Raw genomic sequence first — 22,839 nt, forward strand, 5'->3', positions numbered from 1 at the left:
AGCAGATTCGATTTAAAAAACTCCTGACTTGAAATATATAGACCAAAACACTTGGCTTAAAAGAAAAAGTTCGCAAACGTTAATATGACGACATGACCTCATTTTTGACAACTTTCGTCCTTCATCATTTCCAAATTTGTAATTGTAGTTTTTCTGCAAAGAACGTCTGCCCTAACTCGCCTTTAACTGTAAAAATAGGTTCTCTCCATCATGGGCGTAAAATTGGTCTGAATTTTGCTATTGAAATCCAACGAAAATAACTTCAGCGTAAAAGATCTGTCGCCGAATTAGTTAATTCTTGCTTGTTCGAAGAGCCGCGAAAAATGTGACATTTGAAGGACGTCAATAACTCTACAAGATGGCCGAGTGGATACGCCCAAGAAGCTTCTTTGGTTCAGTGCATTTTCCTGATTGAAGTAAGTATTAATATCTTGTTTTGATTCAACAAGGCGTTTGAAGTCTTCAATGGTGTTGTAAATGTAGGTCATTTGCGTTGCTTTGACCGAGAATTAGTAGTCCTTTTGTCAGGTATTAGTTAATGGCACTTGTTAAACCAAACAGTCTTGTTAGTTTCACAATTTGCACACCTGTTATGGCTATCAGTCAGATGAATGCTTAACGAACTTGTTTGCCCATTGAAGCGAACAGAGCGTAGAAATGGCCTTCATGCTACGCGGACATAATTTCGACTTAGTAAAATGTTTCAGCTGCATTTGATTCATAACAACATTCATAACGGCGGTACTATTAACCTTTGCGTAAAACGCCTACAATAGTTTACAAATCTTACAACATTTTCTAGTGCTCTTTTCAGCTCCCTAATTTTTGGTAAATTATATTATTATTTGAAGTTCTCCCATGGAAGTTCGTTTTAACATTTCTCACCACGCCCCTAATATTCTGTATAAAATAAGTGGTTATGAACTTTTGCCAGTTGAAACACCGTGCTAAAGGACAACTTTTATCTCATAATACATAAAAAAGTTTATACGGTACGTCGTAAATGAAGTAAAGAACAGAATGCGCGGTGCGATGTGTGGTTAATTAGCAGCAGCTAAACTTTCAAAAACACAGCGCTGTTTTATTGTGCAAATAAAAAATCGGTTCTGTAAAAGAAACACTGTTTGTCTCACTTAAATCTGATCTTATTTCCTTTTTAGTCAATCAGATGTAATTGCCAATGGTTGGAGAACAGGGAAGTCGGACGTCCGGAACTGGAGGAAATGGACCTACTTCAGTGCCTCAGAGCTACCGGTGGAAAAGAATTCAAAATATGAACGTACGATCAAGACTGCAAGAGGTCAGCGGTAGCCTGAACTGCGCAGAGAAATTTAGCTCGTTAGTGTCATGTCACCGTGGTTATGGATCTGTGGCGTTTTATGCCGTTTTCTCCTTGTTTATCCTGACATTTCTTTATACGATTTGGAAAATCGTCAGTGCACACTCTCGCTCCGCCAGGAGGCCTGGTTCTGGCAACTCGACATCACCAACCATGTTAAGTCCCACAGCGCATGCTCCCACTGGCTATGCTAGCGCGCACGCGTGGATAAAAACGGAGAATGTTCTTGATCACTTTCATCAAAGTGTTAAGAAACTTCGTCCATTTCAGAATGATGCTCCGCAACGGAAGCCATCACCTGCAATTTACTCTCCTCTAGGGAATGAGCAGCGTGACAAGATTTCTTCCGTTACCAACAATGTTGATTTTCCGACAAGAGGAAACGTTGTCCTTGAAAACCCATCACCTACTTGGCCATCGAGTGAAAGAGCGACGAAACGCTTTTATAATTATTATCCAGACGCTTTCAATACTGTTCAGCCGCCAGTAAACTATCCATCGTTTCCAAGAGTACCGTATCCCACGGCTTTTAACACGCCCCCCACAGTGCCGTATCCCACTGTTTTTAACCCGCCCCCCCACAGTGCCGTATCCCACGGCTTTTAATCCTTACTTCCGGCTTCCATTTCCAGGGGGCGTAAATAGCAACCAAAGGTTTACTCCATTTGGAACTAAGGCTTCCAATCTCATTACTTACAATAGTAATTCCTTGGGAATTTTTAACGAAAATGCAACGCCGCTGTCATCGCCATTGGCAAACGTCTCTTACAGAGCACCCTATTATTTCCCTACGAATAAGAACACGCTTCCTCAAAGCTCTTACGACAACAGTTACTATGGGGATAACAGTATTCAGTACACAGGTGATAGCGCACAGACTTCTCCATCTCCTCTCATCTCATTTTTTACAGAGAGCTCCCACGATGCCGATAAGTCACGGCATCTCTTAAAACAGAGCAGAAGAAACCGAAAGAAGTCTCGAAGAAAGATCACAAGACACCACAAAAAGAAAAGGAAACATTCCAGGGAGCACTTAGAATACGAGTATATTGAGAATATCGCAGAAAAAAGCGACAGGAATGCGAAGAAAGTCCGTTCAGCGAGACATCACAAAGTTCACAGTAACAAGAAAGCACTAAAGCATCTCAGAAAGAAATATCACGAGGAAAAAGTGAGTAAGCATCACTATGGTACAACAAGAGGAAATAAGCACCTCGCACCACATGCGCCTAAGTACAAAGGAACGCACATTTCAACCAAGGCGCATGCGCAGCATCACGTGAGAAAGCATCTCAAGGTTCATAATAAAAAGCCTCGTTATATATTACGGAAGTATAGACGTACAAATATTCCACATCCACAGAAACCTACGCAAGCTAGTTATTCAAAATCTTCGGATAAAAAAACTCCAATAAAGAACTTTCATCGTTTAAGACATTTACTCGTGCACCGCACTTCACATGGCAATCATCATAAGATTTTTAACTTCAAATTGTACCGTCGGTATAGAAAGCATCATACCGTGGATGACGAAATTCGTGGTAAGTGGAAAGTCAGCCGGCATCATGTTAGAACTTGTAAACTTCTTCAGCAGTTTTCAACTCGAGGAACAGTCAAAATCACCAGGACTTCTGGACACAACAGGCGGTTTTTGCATACCTTACTAATTTGCCGGCCTGTTAGGTTAAAAGTAAGGCGGGGGCACCAACGAGGAAGGTTTTCTCTAAAGTATGCACAACTGTGCAGTAAAAAGTGGTACGTAACGAATGGAGTTATTCACGTTCACAAAACGTCTCTGAATGATCAAGATGAGATACCGCGATACAATGTGCGCATTTGTGAACCATCTTATGCACATGCTGAAAAGCTTGTGCCTGCGGAGGGCAAAGAAACAAGGGTTTGGAGCATATCTGAACAATTTGTACGCAGAATGGAGAAAGAAGACGCGAAGAAATTCCGCGTTAAGTCTAACTCTTTGAAGCGTGGGCACAAGCACAATCACAAGAAGAAAAAGTCGAGCCATGACAAGAAAAAGAAAAAGGAAAGTGCAAGGGAAAGAGGTGGCTCATACAAGTCAAACAAGTCAAGAAAAAAATTATCAAGAGATCATCACTTGCGTAAAACAGCGACACACAGAATTATTCGTCATCATAAGTTTAAAAACAGTCAACATATAAAGCATCATTTCAAAAACAGTAAATCGCAAACGTTTCACGACAACAAAAAGAAAAAACATGAGCGTAAAGAAAAACTGACTTTGGGAAACAGCAAGAAGGATTCGGCTAGAAAAGCCAAAGGTGGAATTATGGACTCCGACAAACTTTTCTACGGAAAACTCTTGAAAGTTCTTAAACTTGCTAAGATGTACGACAGAAAAAAAGCTAACGCATCCAAGAACAGTGATGTGTTTGATTCACTTGAAGCAGTTCTTGCGCAAAATCAAAATGTAACCAAAATATCTTCACATAGTAAAAGTAACATAAAAATGGAACTAAATGGAAAGAAAAATAGAACGACCAAACATCAAGTAAGTCAAAAGCACTCACCAAAGCATACACAGAAAATCCAAGAAAAGAGTAACGATACAATCCAGAAGCTCTTGGCGAAAATACTTCCTGCAGTAGTTGGGATGATTAAAGGTGACGCTCATCACGGCATATCGGCAATCACCATGGTAACAACTAAACCAACAAAGTCCACAACTACACAGAAGATGACAACGTCAAAAATCACACCTACCAGTCCGATAACACCATTAAAAACTAAATCAAGTGACGGTAACATTGAGAACATCATGAGAAGCATCCTTCCATTATTGCTTAAGAAAGCTGGTATAGCACAAAAACATCCTTCACCAGGTTTGAAATCGAGTCCCATGGTTAAAAAGCCACAATCACTACCGAAAAAACGAGTTCCGCAGCCAAAGAGGACAGCGAACAAGTCCGGTTTGACAAGTATTTTGGCGAGTTTAGGGCTGGGTAATTTGGCGTCAAATAGTTTAAGCAGTACAATTTCAGCAAAGGAGACAGCAGTTACAAACAAGCCCGTGATTAAACCCACACAAAGATCAACTCTTGCTCGTCGAATAACTACTCTGTTGCCAAAGATTCCTGCACAGCCGCCGATAACAAGGCCCACACCAACCCCGTCTGTAACTACCATTCAGACTCCCCCTTTGTTATTACAAGCAGACACACCAAGGGGACAGCCGATGTCCTCACCTGATATCTCACAAATGACCTCACCGGGAATTCCGCCTGTTCCTCTTTCAGCGCCTTCATCAGTTCAGTTACCAGCAGTACCACAACAAGGAGCCTCTCCAATATCAACGCCGATATCAACTTTACAGTCTGCTGTATCCCCACAAGCATTTAATTCAGACCCTTACTCGCGAAACATTTTATGTTTCGGAGATAGTTTAACAAGCGGATATTTTAACCACGGGCGCAGTTTCCATCCATACAGCCAAAGACTTAGTCAGCTGTTGAATGCTGATGGGAGACTGAAGTATTACGTTAAGACGAGCGGGAAGGTGCGTGAAATGGCACATGGCAGCATGGCAAGACGCTTACCGCAAGTGCTTGGAAACAGCTCGCGATTTGATTGGGTGATAATTTTGGGTGGAACTAATGACGTAGCGCATGTCAAGAACTTTGGTGACGATGATTCATTCATGAATCAATTAATTAATGTTTGGAAGCCGCGAATCGTACGTGATATTGAAGTTCTTCACGAAATCGCGCACAAGTACGGTGCTCGAACTGTGCTTCTTACTATTCCTGAATCGGCTTACGAAGCCTGGCCCAATTATAAAACACTCTGGGTCATGCGTAAGAAATTAAACGAGGATTTGAGAGATTATGCGCGTAGATCACAAGGAAATGTAGTGCTGTGTGACCTGGCCACTCAGCTGCCAAGACATTCACTTTCGCCCCAGGCTCAGGCTATTTTGTGGAATGATCATCTTCATCTTACACCTTATGGCTATGACAAAATGGCCGAGATAGTTTACAAATGCTTAAAACCCTCTTTAAGTAAATGAGATACATAAACGTTGAAGATTGAAATAGCTAAGTTATTTACAAGATACACCCAATATTTTACAACGTAAATGTAATGTGTTTAGTCGTCAGTAGCCCGGCGAGCGAGCTGATTTTATTTTCCTTTACATGTGCCGGATCACATTTAACATTTTAATATACAATTTTTGTTTATAAAAGATACAAAGCGACTAAAAAGATGTAACCTTAATGTGTTTTGTGTGCATTTTTGTCTTCATGCAAAACACAGCATTTTATATTCACTTATATATTGTGATCATTTTACGATCACAAATACATGTAGAGCGTACTGCATGAGAATTCCATTTTAAAATGAAGCGGTTTTGTATAGCAATATGTGATAGCTTTCCACAGTATTATTCTTTATTTTTTTCGACTGGGCTTTTAACATGTACAATGCTTTAATATTTATACTTATTTTGTATTTAAAATCAGTAAAAGGAGCCGTTTTCATTGAAGTAGTGCTATTTGATTATTGAAGGCAGTAGAGATAACAGTTTGTCGGGTGTACACCCGGGGTGTGGGTAATTTCAGGTTTCGATTTAAATCCCAATAATAGTTTTTAAATTTTGTGTCTTTACTACACAACAAGAGATAAATAATCTCGAGTCGCGCATTTCTCAATGAAATAACATATTTGGAAGGCAGCATTGTCATGTTTAACCACTGCCATATCCAAGTTAACTTTTGCCTTTGTTTAAAAAAAAAAACGCCGGATGGAAAACCTTTTACATGAATTGTGTATTACTCAAACATTCATTTCCATGAAAAGAAAATTTCCTCAGTTTGAAGCATGGTCTGAAAACTATTTGGAAATTGCCTTCATCGTCCCTTGAATTGACTTTATCTTTGATTAAACAGCGAAAGTCGTGAAACTGAACAAAGCAGTGTAAGTATGTATTGCTTTCACGTTTCTTCAATTTCCACTGGTTCAGTTAAATCAAGTGTCACTGCGATAATCTGACACCTGCGACATCCACAGAAATACATGACATTTGGTAATAATAAAATAAAAAAGACTGAAATCAGAATATAGAGTTTTTCTTTAGACTTTTGTTAAAAAAGTTATTCTGCGAGTTTAGAATGACATTTCTACGCACGCTGTTCCAGATACTTTCGATAACAAAATTCTGTAACGAGGTTCTTAAAAACTTAGCCAAGCGTCACCAAGTACCAGTCATGTTTATTTAAAGAGAGCCTAGCATTTGATTCCTTATTAAATCTTCTAACCAACAGACCAGCTAACTTTTTGGGAAAGGATACCTTTTTGAAGAAGTGAACTGAGTTTAAATTCTGACCAGAGGCCACATACAACAAGAGCAACGAAGAAAACCCGTGCCTAATTGCGTGAGCGGGAATTATACCACAATTGGATCCTTTTTAACAAATGAAGTACCAATGAAGAACGCTTTCAACCCTCAAGGCGCGCTAACCTTTACTAGACGTCTAGTGGGCAAAATTTGGTTAAGTGAACCGTCACGGTGTCTCGAGTATAGTGGACAATATCTCGAGGATGCGCGGGAGTGATAACAACGTGAATGACACAAGCAGATGTTTTCCTACCATGGATAAAAGACTATGGCTGTCGAAAGCTTTTTATGCTTCGTTTTACGTGGCCATTGGGGCACTGTTCCCGTATTTACCGGTTTATTTCAAACAACTGAAACTATCTTCGCATCAGAATGGAATACTTATTGGAGTTCGCCCGCTGATTCAGTTTTGCGTGACGCCTCTTTGGGGCGCATGTGCCGACAGGTTCTGTAAGAGCAAGGCTATTTTTCTGTTGTCCGTGTTGGGTTGGTTGGTTTCAAACTTCTCACTGTCCTTAGTTCCCGTAAATAATGATCCTAGATTGTGTGACGTTTATGATTTCAGCAGCGAAGATGAAATTTCATTTCAGAAAAGTCACGCAAGCTCAGTCACACCAATACGGAACACTAGCTATCAACATATCATCAGCCGCCAACGAACAACAAAACAAGAGTTCTTTTCAAGGGTATCACCGTATCTTGACACTACTGTGCCATTCATTCCGATTACGTTTCAAGATTTTCGAGATGTTTGTAGTATAACGTCGCAAGCAAATAAAGACCTGAAAGATCAAGACCACTGGAAAGAAAAACCGGAAGTAGATATAGCAAAGTTACAACCTTCCGGTCAAAAGCCGTCCCAGGATTCCATGAGCGGAATAAGTGATAAGCACGTCAGCTGTGATTCAAAAGAGTTTCTATTCCTGCTTCTTGTAACTATCATTGGTACGATTATTGCGGCTCCTGCGCAAGCGCTTGCAGATACAGTCACGCTTCAAAGCCTTGGCAGCGAGACCCAGAAGTATGGTCGAGTGAGACTGTGGGGATCTTTAGGATGGGGCATTGGAGGATTCTCTGTTGGGGCTGCTGTTAGCACAAACTATCGCAAGAACCACTGCGGCGAGATTGTAATTGACTATGGACCGTGTTTTTACGTGTATGCGGTAGGAATGAGCGTGGCCTTCCTGTGCGCTACTCAGTTTCAGTTTGATCAGACTTCAACCAAAGATTCACAGGAAGCGCCCATTGCAAATAATTCAAAGACTCAAAAGATTTCTGAAGGTCTCAAGGTCTTCCGCAGTCCTCAGTTCTGTTTTGTTATTTTCATTGCGTTTTTCTGTGGTTCAGCTACGGGGTTTATAGAGACGTTTCTGTTCTGGTACCTTCACGAGTTTGGGGGTGGACAATTGTTATTTAGCGTCATTAATGGACTCAACTGTGCGGCTGAAGTGTGTGTGTTTTTCGTCACAGACAAACTCCTCTCTTTCCTCGGTCATATTAACGTTATTTATCTCACTCTGTTTTGTTACTCTGTTCGTTTCATTTACTTCTATTTCGTTGAGAGCCCCTGGGTTGTTTTACCAGCGGAGTTACTCCAGGGGATTACCACCGCGGCATTTTGGTCATCTTGTGTATCGTATGTTGGTTTACATCCGGGAGCATCGAACACAGTTCAAGGGATTTTGAATGGTGTTTACATGGGGTTAGGTTTTGCAACTGGTGGTTTCTTAGGAGGATTACTTGTACATGTAGCTGGGATGAAGACCTCCTTTCTTCTGTACGCTCTTGCTAGCTTTTGTCTCCTTCTTGTTTTTGTTGTTATAAACAAAAACAATAAAACTTAAGAGATATCCTTCATCTTTAACCTCTCATTGATGATTTCATGAATTTGACGCAGCGATTAACGGCGTAAATATATAGAAACAGATAAAGTAATTAAAGGCTTTGCACCGTCAGAGAGATTTAGGCACAGTCGATTTTTGTCATTAAATTTTATTTAGTAACAGTTGTCCCCGAGCGTGTTCACACTGAGGCAAGCCAAAGCAAAAACCCAAATACAAAACAGTAATAAAAAATCTTGCCTTGTTTAAAGTTAAATTTTACTTCAATGTCTTAACACCCTGAAATATTTTATTTATTGTCACAAACATAATCAGTATTACTATCCCAAGGCAACCAAATATAGAAAACGTTGCTTGAGCTCCCAATGTACTGAATAGGAAACCTCCAACCACTCGCCCCAGTCCGTGACCTATACCGTGGTACGCGCCATGAAGCATCCCTGTTGAAAAAGGCAGCAAGCGAATGGTTCAAAGCACGATTAAGCTAATCCAGGATAAGCATGAACTTTGATTTCAGTATTTTAACCTCTCAGTAATGTTTTCTGTTTATATTTTCTGTCCTCCAGTTTTGACAGCGACTAATCGCAAACTCCTCAAAACATAAACAATAAAAACACTATGACTTAGTTTTAATCCTGGATAGTCTTAGGCCAAATTTCCCAACCAACGTCTTCTCTCTCAAGACATACAATTTCCTCTCGACTTACATAGGTTATTTTTTTTCTCCGATACATGCAATTCTTTTACTTAAAAGTATTGTTCTTGAGTATAATATTCCTATTTAAAGCATATGTATTTTTCATTCCCAAGAAAACTATTATACAATAAGAACCTATTAATATTAGTTTTATGAGCCACCTTCTTGTAACCTTTATAATACATATAAATTTCTCCGAACATTTTTACCCGCCTTAGCCCACCACCTTACACAGACCTACATATTTTTTTATATATACAGGGTGTTATTTAAGCATAACATTGGAATCAGATCTTACCTTGTAATGTAGCAGGGGCGCCCTCCACAGAATTATAAGCAATAAATGTGACAAATCCTGCCCAGCCTCCTGCAGATGTCAGCCCTGACAATACTTCAAGAAGGAGAAAACACCAGGGATTGGTAATTAACACGTAACACGCCAATCGCGTGACGTAACACACCAGAACGAGATAGATGAGATTAAGAACACCTATTTTCGTTATTAATTGAGGAGATACAGTGTACACCACGACATCTGCGAGACATCGCACCACTGGTATGATACTAAACATTATCTGTGGGGCTGATAAGTCTTCCAAATGCCAGAAAAGAAATCCCATGATCATGCCAAAAGTCATTCCACTGTAAAGAACAACCACAAAGAATGCAAGATAACTCGGTCGACCTACGGCTCTGATTAATGCTTTGACGCCACTTGCCTTCTTATCGCTAGAGTCTTCATTGTTGTCTTTATCCCCATCCATATCAAAATTCAGACGAAGACCCGAGAAAAGGGCTAAAAGCTTCAAGGTGATGGAGCCATAAAAACACAGACTGTAGTCGATTTTTCTTTTTTGTCCTGGTACAAAAGGGCACAGGTATTTATCACTTACAATTGCTCCAAAAGTAAATGCCGCCAAGCCCCAACCTATCGAGGCCCACTTTTTTTGCTTTCCATATTTGTGTATGTCATTGTTCCTTCGTAACAAGCAAACAGCAGCAGCGTCACCAAGAGCAAGGCCTGGGCACGAGAAAAGCGTGCCGAATAAACTGACAAGCAGCAAGTACAAAAATACATTGAATTCACCTTCATGGGCTTGTTGCTTACTCTGCAGTGCTTGAAAATTTACTTGGTCTTCTCTTTCCATTGGCCATAGATGAAATTCTTGTGATTCTGCTATTATTTGAGACATCTTGATAACAAAAGAGCGATTTTTCGCTAGTGTTATTTCGCGTCGACTTTCTCCGTCTATGTCATCCTTGCACGGTGGCATCGGGGTCAGCAAAAAAGCTATTGCTACAGCTATCAGGGCCATAAAAGAAATAATAAACACCAACTTTCCCTTTTTGAACTTGTCAGCTAAAGCACCCCACATTGGGGTAAATAAAAATGATATAAAGGGCTGAATTCCAGAAATTATCCCCGCCTTTTTGGCTGGTAGACCAAGTTGTTTGTAAAACAAAGGAAGATACGGCAACACGGCACCAAGTCCAGCAAAATAAAAGAAATAAAACACCTTGGGAATGATGTATTTTCGGTTGATACATGTGCAGTATTTTTCATTGTCTTTTGGACTGTCAGATGCTTCATCAAGGTTATTACAGCTGTTACTGTCCTCATATGACATGTTTACTTTGTTTTTTCGTTGCTTTAAATGTCCTTGTTGTCCTTGTATGGCAATGTCTGGGTAGGAACAAGAAAGAAAGAAACGTCAGAATACCAGCACTGGTGGCTTTCTGCATTGATATAGGGTTCATTTATTACAACCGAGTGTAGATAAAAATGATGAAATACGTAGTGTTAATCGACGAATTTGTTACCTTAACAGATTGTTTTACTGAGATGTTCCCTTTTCGAGAAAAATACTTTGTGTGGAATTTTGTTCAATCGTATTCCTATGCAGTTAAAGTTAACACTATTTTGTCTTTTGAAATGGTCGCCTGCACAAGGGCCTGTTATATTTCAAAGTTCCGTCTGTAATTTTTTATTAAAATTTCTTGATACTCTTACGGTGAAAGTAACCCATTTAGTTTTAATGCATATGCACTATTTGAATGTCCGTCTTTCTAATAGTGGTCCGGGTTTTCTTAGATCTCTGATGAGGTTTCAATTTATTCCACTGAGCTGACTAATTGAACGACAAAGCTGGTACCTGCTTCAGCTGAGTGAACGGAATGAACTTAAATCATTTCTGTCTTTTATCTGCAACTGTTCATCTGTCAGTAATGTACCTCCAATAACACAATATCCCTTTTGAAATTCTTTGTTTCCCATCAATTTCCCTAAGCTGTAGTGGGTTGTTCAGTCAGTTAAAGGAAGAACTCAAGTTATTTTGACGCCTGAACAGCCTGCATACTCTTGAGAAAATTACATCCCTTAACGTTAAACAAGCTATTGACAGGAATTGCAGAAATGTGAAGCAACTTTTCTCTTAGGAGTAAATAAAGACGAGAAAACCTCCAACGCAAACGGTAGACGTTGTCTGGACCACCGTAATAATTCGATTTTTCTTGTGTCAAAGTGGTAAAACATTGAGCAATTCTAAAAATTTCAATCTCTAAAGTTTCAAAAATGGCTCAATATCAGAGTCAAAAGGTATTTATATCACCCTCCAATCGCCCGAGGATTATGACAACTACAGGTAGGCTGGAGGAAACCTCCGGGGTGAACAGATTTCCCAATTCAGAAATTTTTCTAACTTTATCCAATTAGTGTGTGATTTACACTAGAACTGACTCATAAGTAAAGTTCTTACCGAACCGAGCACAAAAGTCGATTTATTTGTATCAAGTCTGTCTTCAGGAACTGGCGTTTAGATTCTACCTGTTTCCAATGAACCGTTCACTTAGATTACGCATGTCGAGATAAACCGAGTATAACAAAAATCAAATTCAGTCGGGTTCGAGTCGGTTAAATCAAGTTCCTAAGTGCAGATCGTGATTTTGTCAAGAGAGCTTTTACAAACATTTATTTCAACATGTTTACTTAAAGGTTTTATAATCAAGCCTTTACAAGATTTAACTGTCTCAAAAATACTTTTCGCTGAACTGAATTGTTTTGTCGAAAAACTCTCAGTCAAAAGATTAATTAACAAAAGCCGTATTCCAGACGGAAAACAAAAAGGCATATACAATGTGTACTTACTAATTTAACACAAGCCTCTTCATCCAGTAAGCTAATTCTCTCCATTTAGCAGTGTTAATGCATTGTAGTTGATATATGCGATCAAGATTTCATGCAGACTTTGTCTTAACTAAAGCAAAGGCTTAAAACACCTGCAATACAAGGTGTGTGCTAGTCATCATTTCTGGTAGGTTGCAGTTGTGTTTAACGTGTCAAATATTTAATCGATTGATTGCTCAGAAATGTTTACCTGCCTTCTTAAACACACATCAAAGACCCGCGAAAAGTAATGTAGTGGCGATGATGAAGACAAAACAAATAAACACTTTGCTCTTAGTTGATGGCTAGCCATTTTGGAGCGTTTGGTATTGCTTAACGGTGAATTTTTGGTGGGGAGGATAACTGCATAGAAACAATTTGATATTGCGCGCACGTTAATAGTACCAGTCCCAAACCGCGCATTAGAATTTTAAATCCCTAAAACTTGGGGAGAAGAAAGGAGAGTTTCGAAATTTTTCAGAATTTTTAAAGAATAAGAGATAGCATGGCCTTCTTTACAATCTTCGTATGGAATTAGCGTTTACTTGTAAGAATCGAACACTACTGAAGACAGTATGAAAATACTGGTGTTTACTAGGCCATAACTTTAATAACTATATAAAATCCATACGAAGCCTTAAATTCGTGGACATTCTTTGTCTGAAAATGAGGCTTTTTATCAGCTTATAACTGTTGATGATCGAACACCAAGAAGAGATGCGACTCCTTGTCATAGAAGATTTTGACGGCAACAACAATGCTTCGCGCCGCTCTTTTTCTCCGCAAAAAACCCTCTGGTACCCAGGGTAGCGTTGGCAATGAGCTGATAATTGGGGGCACCATCTCCCCGCATATACCGTCCCATTAAGTTCCGTGGAGATCTCCCGACACAAGGGCTAAACACCAGATTGATCATAGCACAATTGATCGACGATGGAGACGCTCTGGACGTTGTCAGAGCAAATATAGGTGCTAACGTGGGATCTGATCACCACCTGTCGCGCAGCTCAACCGAAAGCTTTCTCTTAAGAAAGAAGGAAGAACCGAGAAGGCACTATGACGTTGAAAATCTCAAGTTGGAGGATAAAGAAGGGAGTTCCAGCTATCATTGCAGAATCACTTTAAACTTTTGGCGCCTAGCCAAGGAGAAGAAGAACCGTGAACCGGATCTTACATATTCTATCATTACCCTTGATTGACGGGCTTTTAACAAATCAAAATGATCCATTGCATTGGATTGGGAAAGTCTCCGGGATCCGTTGCAGGCGTTCCTTCCTTTGCCCACCCCTTCCCCGCTTCTCCCCATTTTTCGCTCCTGCAGGCGTGATCGTTCGCTCACTTTTCCTTCGCTCGCTCCGTGCGTGTGGAAAGGAATCGGCTGCTACGCAGCAACGAAGTGTTATGCTAGTGTAAACTTGGTGAAGTTTGACCCTGATTTTCCTCATGAATTCATTGAGGTGCTTCCGGACTGCATCGGCTGATTTCCGATCTTTGAAGGATACTTTTGCTCGGGCGGGTTTGTCCGCTTGCGCGACGGTCGCGGCCTGATGTTCTTGATCCGACATCAGTGAGTCGACAAAGGCAGCGATGGTTAAGTCGGTTAGATTTGACTTTATTGTTGCACTATGTAATTATCACTTGCACATTCATTTGCACCTAAGAATGTATTAATAATTATATGCACTTGCACCTTTATTGCACTGTCACGCAAGTATCCTAGTAGTATGTATTTATCCATTCTTCACATATAATAAATTCAGTTTCGTACGTGTTACCGAACGATTAACATTATTTATTCATAATACCAACTTATCCACGCTGTCCATTTGTAACACGGTATTTAACATTAACCCTATTCAGACAGGGCTTTTTTGGACCTTCTCAGACCGGGGGGGGGGGGGGAAGAAACCCTCCTATGTAACTTCCAGAATATTTAACCAATGAGCTTGAAACTTATAGCATGTAATGTATGTCCGAAACTCTTTCTTTTGGTATACGTCATGTGGGATGGTGACGTCACATCACGTGTCAATTACATCATGACGTCAAAACAGCCGCCATCTTGGATCCGCCATCTTGGATTTCAAATTTTTTTCAAAATGTCAGAAAACCACTCAAAATCACTGCAAAGTACTCAAAATAAATAAAAATGTGCTTTAAACCCGTATAAATGTAAAAATAATTCCATTTAAGTTGATTTTTATTAGCAGAAACACGCAAAATTACAAATTCGGGAAAACATGCCTGCCAAAATGCCGTTGCCATGGTGATGTCAAGTTCCTGACACATCATCCAACCATACCAAATTGTTGCCAGATAAATTTAAGGAAAACTCAGAAAGTTTGGCAGCGTTTGGTTAAATCTTAAAAAAGTTATACAAATTCAAAGTCAGCGCGGGCCTCAAAAGCCCCCCCCCCCCGGTCTGAATAGGGTTAAGAGACAGGCTACAAACCCGCTGTAAATATGTCATCTGATAACAGGTTGTTATTATACAGAAAGATGTCTAGCCACATTGTCTACTGCCAACGCAAATTCTGCGATTATTTTCCCATGGCCGTATTCGGTATTTTAAAGTGTATTGTCTGGTGATTGTGTGATATAAATGAAATGCTCCGTAATGGCGATATTCCGTACATTGAAATTGTGAATAAACGTAAGCAATGTTTAATTAACATTCTCATCGCGTATCGCGTATTGATCTATTTCGGATTTTTATGCAATTTTAACATGCTTGATTACAGCACCCTTTACCTGGGGCTGTATTAATTGTCTTTTAGTCTCTTAAAGAAAATACTTGTATGTACATGTACATGTACATGTACATGTAAATTGCTCAGATCACAAACTTGGAGAAACTGCTATCAGTTCCTACAGCAATTGAAATAATTCACTCAATTCTTAAGATTGCTTCCTTTCTGGAGGATGTTATGGCGTTGTTGCACATATATCTGATGATTTGTGCTGATCATATTTTCAGACATGAACGCATGGCCTTCATCTAGATCTGTTACAATTGTTTGAATCAGTTATGTCCCCTTAGTTTCAGTGTTATTTGTTAGGTTGTTTACTAGCATATAAGCACCCATCAATACAAGGCAAAATGCTCCAAATATGGAAAAAGCCGTGGGTGCACCAAAGGCACTAATCAGAAATCCACCAATGAGCTCCCCTGATCCGTGGCCAAGGCCCCAGTGGACGCCATGTAAAATACCTAGGGAAGATAAATAAATTAAAACCGATTGGCACCCATTATTAGGAGAACAATTGATTAGTACACTATTACTTTTAGTACATAAATTACAATTTTTAAACGTCACACTTTTTTGCTGATCAGAAGCAAATAAATGCCGTTTTACCGCGTTTTACAAAGTTTACAAAACAGATCATAGAGCAAATAGTAAATACATTTCATGTTAACAAATCCCATTCTAAATGTTATTTAAAAATGTAAGTAAGACGCGTGCGTGTAGTTTGCAAACATGAGTGTGAGTTGGAGCACCAAAGGTCACGTGAAACTGAGACGCATGAGAGGGTTTATACGAGAAGCTATCACATCTTCCGAAATCATCTGAGTTCGTGCATCAAGTTATGCAAGCGAAAAGCAAGAGTTTAATATTCCGTTTATGTAATTTAATAAAGAATAAAACAACTGATGACGTCATAATCATCTTCACAACCTAACACAAAACACCTAGTGACCCAATCAGAGCAGGCGACATGTAACCAAAATTTTACAAATACAAGACGTTATTTACGGATCGGGCACATGCACGAGGTTTCTGGTTAGGTGAACAACCACGAAATTTTGGTAAATCGTGCTCATTTTATATTATTTTGTAAAAAAAAAAACACGGAAGAGGTTTTGGTCCAGTGTTTGTTGGGCATAGAATAATGGCTGATGTCCAATGGCTGCTAAGGTGTTAAAGTAGTAAATGTAATAAACTATTGTTCAGAAAATAGCTCCCTTAGAAAAATATTGAACGATATTTACCTTGCAACGTTACAGAAGCTCCCGGCACAGAATGAGTTCCTACGTAAGACATCATGGCGGCCCACACAGCTGCTGTGGTGATACCAGATAACAGTTCCACGGGGAGAACAGCCCAAGGGTTGGAAACAAACGCATAATAGAACAGTCGTATGGAGTAACATGTCAAGCCAAGATAGAGCACCCTTATGGTGCCGAGATAGGAAATCAACTTGGTAGAAAGGAAATACAGCGTCACTTCAGCAACGCAGTTGATTGCTGTCATGATACTGAAAAGAATCTGAGTGCCACCTAAGTCTTTCAAGTGCCAAAACAGAAACACCCGGATGAAACCCATTGTGATGCCTACATAGAAGGCGGTTACTAAGAACATAGCATGTCTTGGCCGTGTAAGGATGAGGAGTCCAGCGATTATACCTCTGTTGCCGCTTTCGGCTTCGTCTTTGCTTTGATCAAAGTCATCTTTCGTTGACACGGCGCCTTCGTTAGTTTCTTGGTTGTTGGTTTTACCGTTATTGTTAAATTCAAATCTCGATCCTATAAGCAGGGCAATGATGTTATAAATCACATACATTGCAAAGCATGGATAATAGTTCACGTCCTTCCGCCTGGCGCTTCCTGGAGGACAAAGGTGGGTGCGGCTGACGGCGGAACCCACAAGAAATGCCATAGATCCGTAACCGACGGATCCCCACATCCGTTGCTTGCCATACTTATCTGTGTCATCATTCTGCTTCAACAGGTTCACAGTGGCAGTGTCTGCGAGTGTAAGACTTGGACATGATAGGATGGTTGTAAACAATGTTGCAAAGAGCAAGTAAAGGAAGATAAAAGTGTTTTTTCTTGTAGGGGTCTTCTTAGATTTCTGGTCCTGTAGGGCGATCATATCTGATTGAGACCATGGAGTTTCTTCAAGAGATTCGTCTGCCATTTCCGAGACTTTGTCTAAGGACGTAACATTGTTTGAGGCAAGTTGTGCTCTTCGGCCGGTCTTCACGTTAGATCTTGCCAGTTCTAAGTGCTTGTTAAACCCGTCCAAATCCATGGTTTCTTCCGCTGGGGAAACGTTTCTTATCAACTTAGATATTTGGGAAGGACTCTGCGCGTAAAGTTTCGACTTTTTCATGACTTTCGAGTTGATGCCTAGCCGTGTTTTAATTTTCGTTGATCTTTCGTCGTTTTGCGGGCCAAATAAAAATGACGCATGTTGTGTGGCGTGTCTGATATCTTTTGCCATGGCTCGACCACTGACACTTGTTGTCGGCTCTGTCTCGCAAATATTGATGGGAACGAGAGCGTAGGCGACCATCCCTGCAATAATAGCAATCATAGATAAAACAAACAAAAGCTTTCCTTTCTTGAATCGATCAGCAACGCACCCCCAAAATGGAATGAAGAAGAAAGCGATGTAAGGCTTCATCCCTGTTATGGCACCGATTTGACTAGCGGGCAGCTCGAGTTGTTTAAAGAAAAGAGCTAGGTATGGCAACAGCGATCCTTGAGCAGAGAAAAAGAAAAAGTAAAATCCTTTGGATACTAAGTAAACCTTGTTGATAGCACAACAACCGTCTTTGTTGTCTTCGTCGTTTTGAGTGTCATCATTGATTTTCTCGGTTTCCTCCGGAGCCTTTTCAGACATTCTTTAGGAGGTTGTCTGTATCCAAACTTTGAGAATCACTGTGATATTTAAAAACAGAGTAAGGCCAGTAACTTAGCTTAGCTGTGAACAAGGATCATGAACTGTTTATCGTCAAACGCGATGAATAAGTTATCAAACCCACGTGCAAGTTCAAGTGCGCATCAGATAAATGATGATTGTTTGCGGGTGGCTTGCTGGTTAACGCGGGTGCCACTAATAGCCACGGGAAAACAAAGCCTCTTTTCTTGAGGTATAAGTGTTTCGCTTAATCAGTCTGATTTTTCGTTCAATCACTCACTCTTTCAGTCATAAGGATTTGAAAATATAACTCTCATATCAGTCTGTTACTTATCGATTGTATGGTGCTAAACCCGTATTTTTAAACGACCGTAGGGTCAAGGGGGTTTGACGGTGCCCTACTTTCTGCCCCAGCAAATCATTTTTGCGAAGCTATTCAAATTAGACCAGCATTAGCAAATTTAGTTTCTACGTTTTAGACACATACTCAATACATTTTCCGACTGTGGTCTATTTCTAACTGTACTCCTAGAACTGCAACTGAGAAAACAGTTTTCAAAAAGACGCATAAAATCTTGGTAAAATTAATATTCAATACGTGATTAAGAGTGTGCCCGTGAGAGAACAGGGCAGAACCAGGTAACAAGTGATACAGCTCATATCACCGATTTCGCCCAAACTTAGCATAAATGTTGGGTATGGTGAGCTATTTACTGTGGCAAAACATTAACTCAAAATATTTTATTCCCTTCAAGTTATGGCACCTTTTGAAAAAATGGCCATTTTTCACTAATTTATGCATATTTAATTAGCTGACTTTGATTGACCAGTTCCACAAGAAAAAAAGACTTCTGAAAATAAAATTCACTGCACTATATTCTTTGGTTATTAGGCTTTAAGTACAATAATTGCCTTCAACCGTCCGATTTGATTTCTTCTCCTCAAACGGTCTTTTGGAAGGTACACATTTCGTACTGTTGGAAATAGCCTTTAACTAGTGCCCAATATCTCCCATGAGCAACAACTTATATACATTATTCTTACATGGGTAATGAAATCCATCATTAAACTTCACAAAAATGTCACAAAATGTCTGGGGACTTCAATATTTTATTAGTATTGAGGAACTAAACACACGTGACTTAACGATTTCTTGCTATTTCATCAAAATTCACCGAAACACAAAAGCCATTTATTTGCCTCAATTTGGCATAAAATCGGTACGAAATAGCTAATCAAGCATAAATCTATAGATAACAATCAAAATATTGGCGAAGAAAAGGCAGTTAGGACATTTTTCGGAGCGTTTTCAGAGCCATATAATTCGGCAATGTTGTGATAGCAAATGTAAAAATAGCAGCGAAAGATTTTCTTCAAAAGCTCGCTCAATTCAACATTAGTCACATCAAAGTTAAGAAACAAGAAAGTAATACTACATACATGCCACTTATCGACACACAGATGCTTTCTTTTGAAGAATTTGTTCTTCCTCGCTGCACTTCGATTCTTCGATCGATCTCAATTGACATGTACTGTTGCTTTGAGGCGCGCTGAACTTAGTCAATCCATCGTGGTTCATCCTTCGTGAAAGGTGTAAACAGGATGTCAATAAAGTCATTCAAAGAGCTGTTCAAAGTTCACGGAAGGACACTTGTCTCAGCCAGTTTGCATGAAATAAATTTAACTGGAAAATAAACAGCCGCCATGTTGAATTTCTACCTTTGAGCCTGCCGTTTCAGTCAGCGGTACGGCCGTTCACTGGGTATCACGCGTCCATCACGCGCGACCACACGCGCGATCATTTGCTTTTCCTCCGCGAGTGTTCGTTGGATGCGTTTGTGATGAAAATGAAAATATTTTCAAATTGTCGTAGGGAAAACAATTTCCTACGCTACAGCTCCAAGTGTTTACCGCAATGTGATGCTGAACGAACTCTAGGGTGCTTACCATTTGTTGGAGAGAACCGGTTGGAATGACCACTGAAAAATGGAAAGGCTTCTTTCCAAAATTAGCAAACTAACCGAAATAGATGTCGCTTACCATGTGTAGCTCAGTTTCCTGTTATTTCTTTCCGTTGGTGGGAGACTTGAAGGATGGGAGACTAGAACTGGGAAACCTTACAAATGGTAAGAAAATTTCTGACGTTCCGTCAATTTCCAAAGAGATTTTCCAGAAAAAAAACTGTTCCATTTGACTTTCACCGAAACAGAGTTCTTGATTTTTCTGTTCAACGGTCGGCATGCACGGCAACCAAATCAAAATAATTGTTTATGTTCCAAAATGACGCTAAATACTAGTTATGCAACGCTTTCGAGTGGTATACTATGGAATATCCCACGAGTCACTTGTATTTTCTCGGTATACACACGAGCCTTTAGGCTCGTGTGTATACCGAGAAAATACAAGCGACTCGTGGGATATTCCGTAGTATACCACTCGAAAGCGTTGCATAACTAGTATTTAGCGTCATTTTGGAGCATAAACAATTATTTTTAGCATAAAAGACGCTACACAGTTAAACAAATCAAAATGTCAACGTCTCCCAGTTACTTTTCAGACATTTGTATTTTTTTATAGCTTGTTCAAATTCCCCTCCCCTGGCGGAAATAGTGATTAATACCGCGCATAACGATTACATTTTTTGACCAAATTCCCCTACCCCTGGGGCATAAATGGGGAAAAATGAATAACTCAGCAAAATTGGAGAATAACGTTTACCACGGGATAAATCACTATACGGTGGATAGCGAGGTAGGTTTTGTAATCGTTTCTTGCGCAAGTGCTTCAGTTGGGGGAGCGTCTGTGCTGAACTGAACAAAGTATTCACGTACGAAATGCCTTTAGCGACGCAGTCTATATGGCGCAGCAAATATATACATATATCTATAAAGGTGTTAATGTAGAGAGAGAAAACAACAAAGAATAAAACGGGTTTTCCTCGCGTTGACCTCGAAAAAGACAGAAGACTACCTGTGCTGGTTGAAACATTAGCTAATAAGTTTGGCCGTCTTGCATAGTCCTAGTCTTGCAATAAATTTGTTTAGTTTTAATGCGGGGTTTAAGCACACTACAAAAGTCTGCATTCGCGTCTTTGTAACTCACATAGCCACTTAAATTGAGTCGGTGATGAAGAAAATTATCATTTGAAGCCGCAATTCGTCACTTGCAATGTGGGCACTCAAGAGGAAAAATTTGTCCCCATAAAAGCCCTTTTCTAAAACAAAACTGCAGTAATGACGTTTATCGGTAAATGGACAGATGGAGAACTTTGTGGGATCCCGAAAAAGAGAGTGGGTACAAATTCAGTCTCCTAGCTACCAAAGTGTAATATAATATAGACGATTTGAACAGAAGGAATAGATGTACACAGGCCAGGCTAACAACCTGACCGCCATTTCTTCGAATGTCCATATTCACCCCCTCCCCCACCTCCCAAAAAAGACAGAAACAACAAAAAAACAATAAACATACTAGTTTTAACCTGATATAAGATGGAAAAACTTGCTCTGATTATTTAATGGTTTCCGACATTTCAGAGCTCAATTTCAGAGCATCAAAACCGATTGCATCGCATACATTACACTGCATCCAGTGTATTTCTCTTCAACTATTTATCAAAAAAATTCAATGGAGAAGTTGAAAAAAATTCTCACTTTTACAAGAAACGCACACTACTTATAAGGCTAAGATCAAGCCCCGGTTGTTCAGAGGGTAGATAACGCCATCCGCTACTTATTCCGACAAAAACAAACATTTGCGGAGGAAAAGCAAATGAACACGCGTGTGTATAGCTGTGTATAGCTGTGTTGGGCTATGTATAGGCGTGTATAGCTGTGTAGGGCTAGGCTATGTATCCCTTTTATGAATATCCCTATATAGGATTTAGTCAAACAACTATATGATGACTACACTACGTACTTGCCCCAGTGAACGCCCGTACCGCTGACTGAAACGGCAGGCTCAAAGGTAGAAATACAACATGGCGGCTGTTTATTTTCCAGTTAAATTTATTTCATGCAAACTGGCTGAGACAAGTGTCCTTCCGTGAACTTTGAACAGCTCTTTGAATGACTTTATTGACAACCTGTTTACACCTTTCACGAAGAATGAACCACGATGTATTGACTAAGTTCATCGCGCCTCAAAGCAACAGTACATGTCAATTGAGATCGATCGAAGGATCGAAGTGCAGCGAGGAAGAACAAATTCTTCAAAAGAAAGCATCTGTGTGTCGATAAGTGGCATGTATGTAGTATTACTTTCTTGTTTCTTAACTTTGATGTGCCTAAATGTTGAATTGAGCGAGCTTTTGAAGAAAATCTTTCGCTGCTATTTTTACATTTACTATCACAACATTGCCGAATTATATGGCTCTGAAAACGCTCCGAAAAATGCCCTAACTGCCAATCTTCGCCAATATTTTGATTGTTATCTATAGATTTATGCTTGATTAGCTATTTCGTACCGATTTTATGCCAAATTGAGGCAAATAAATGGCTTCTGTGTTTCGGTGAATTTTGATGAAATAGCAAGAAATCGTTAAGTCACGTGTGTTTAGTTCCTCAATACTAATAGAATATTAAAGTCCCCAGACATTTTGTGGCATTTTTGTGAAGTTTAATGATGGATTTCATTACCCATGTAAGAATAATGTATATAAGTTGTTGCTCATGGGAGATATTGGGCACTAGTTAAAGGCTATTTCCAACAGTACGAAATGTGTACCTTCCAAAAGACCGTTTGAGGAGAAGAAATCAAAACAGACGGTTGAAGTGAGTTATTG

At 39.8% G+C, this 22,839-nt stretch overlaps 3 protein-coding genes, 1 long non-coding RNA gene and 1 pseudogene across 4 annotated transcripts in view; 3 read left to right on the top strand and 2 right to left on the bottom strand.

Moving 5' to 3' along the window:
• The window catches only part of LOC144659742 (uncharacterized), a 91,032-nt gene that overhangs the window by 22,007 nt on the left and 46,186 nt on the right, over positions 1–22,839 (top strand). The window lies entirely within an intron of this gene.
• Positions 1,181–5,829, top strand: LOC144659726 (uncharacterized; annotated as a pseudogene).
• Positions 6,653–8,789, top strand: LOC144659730 (major facilitator superfamily domain-containing protein 6-like). The gene has a single exon (XM_078520231.1). It carries the CDS (start codon positions 6,914–6,916, stop codon positions 8,552–8,554), a length of 1,641 nt encoding a protein of 546 aa, XP_078376357.1. The 5' UTR covers positions 6,653–6,913; the 3' UTR covers positions 8,555–8,789.
• On the bottom strand, positions 8,716–10,926 carry LOC144659735 (major facilitator superfamily domain-containing protein 6-like). The gene is made up of 2 exons (XM_078520235.1): positions 9,547–10,926; positions 8,716–8,991 (listed from the first exon to the last, which is right to left on the bottom strand). Exons 1-2 carry the CDS (start codon positions 10,874–10,876, stop codon positions 8,810–8,812), a joined length of 1,512 nt encoding a protein of 503 aa, XP_078376361.1. The 5' UTR covers positions 10,877–10,926; the 3' UTR covers positions 8,716–8,809.
• On the bottom strand, positions 14,008–18,139 carry LOC144659728 (major facilitator superfamily domain-containing protein 6-like). The gene is made up of 2 exons (XM_078520224.1): positions 16,403–18,139; positions 14,008–15,622 (listed from the first exon to the last, which is right to left on the bottom strand). The coding sequence occupies exons 1-2, from the start codon at positions 18,036–18,038 to the stop codon at positions 15,438–15,440; spliced, it is 1,821 nt and encodes a 606-aa protein (XP_078376350.1). The 5' UTR covers positions 18,039–18,139; the 3' UTR covers positions 14,008–15,437.

Source organism: Oculina patagonica, chromosome 7, assembly GCF_052425735.1.
Source record: "Oculina patagonica isolate OP01 chromosome 7, crgOcupat, whole genome shotgun sequence".
NCBI lineage: Eukaryota > Metazoa > Cnidaria > Anthozoa > Scleractinia > Oculinidae > Oculina > Oculina patagonica.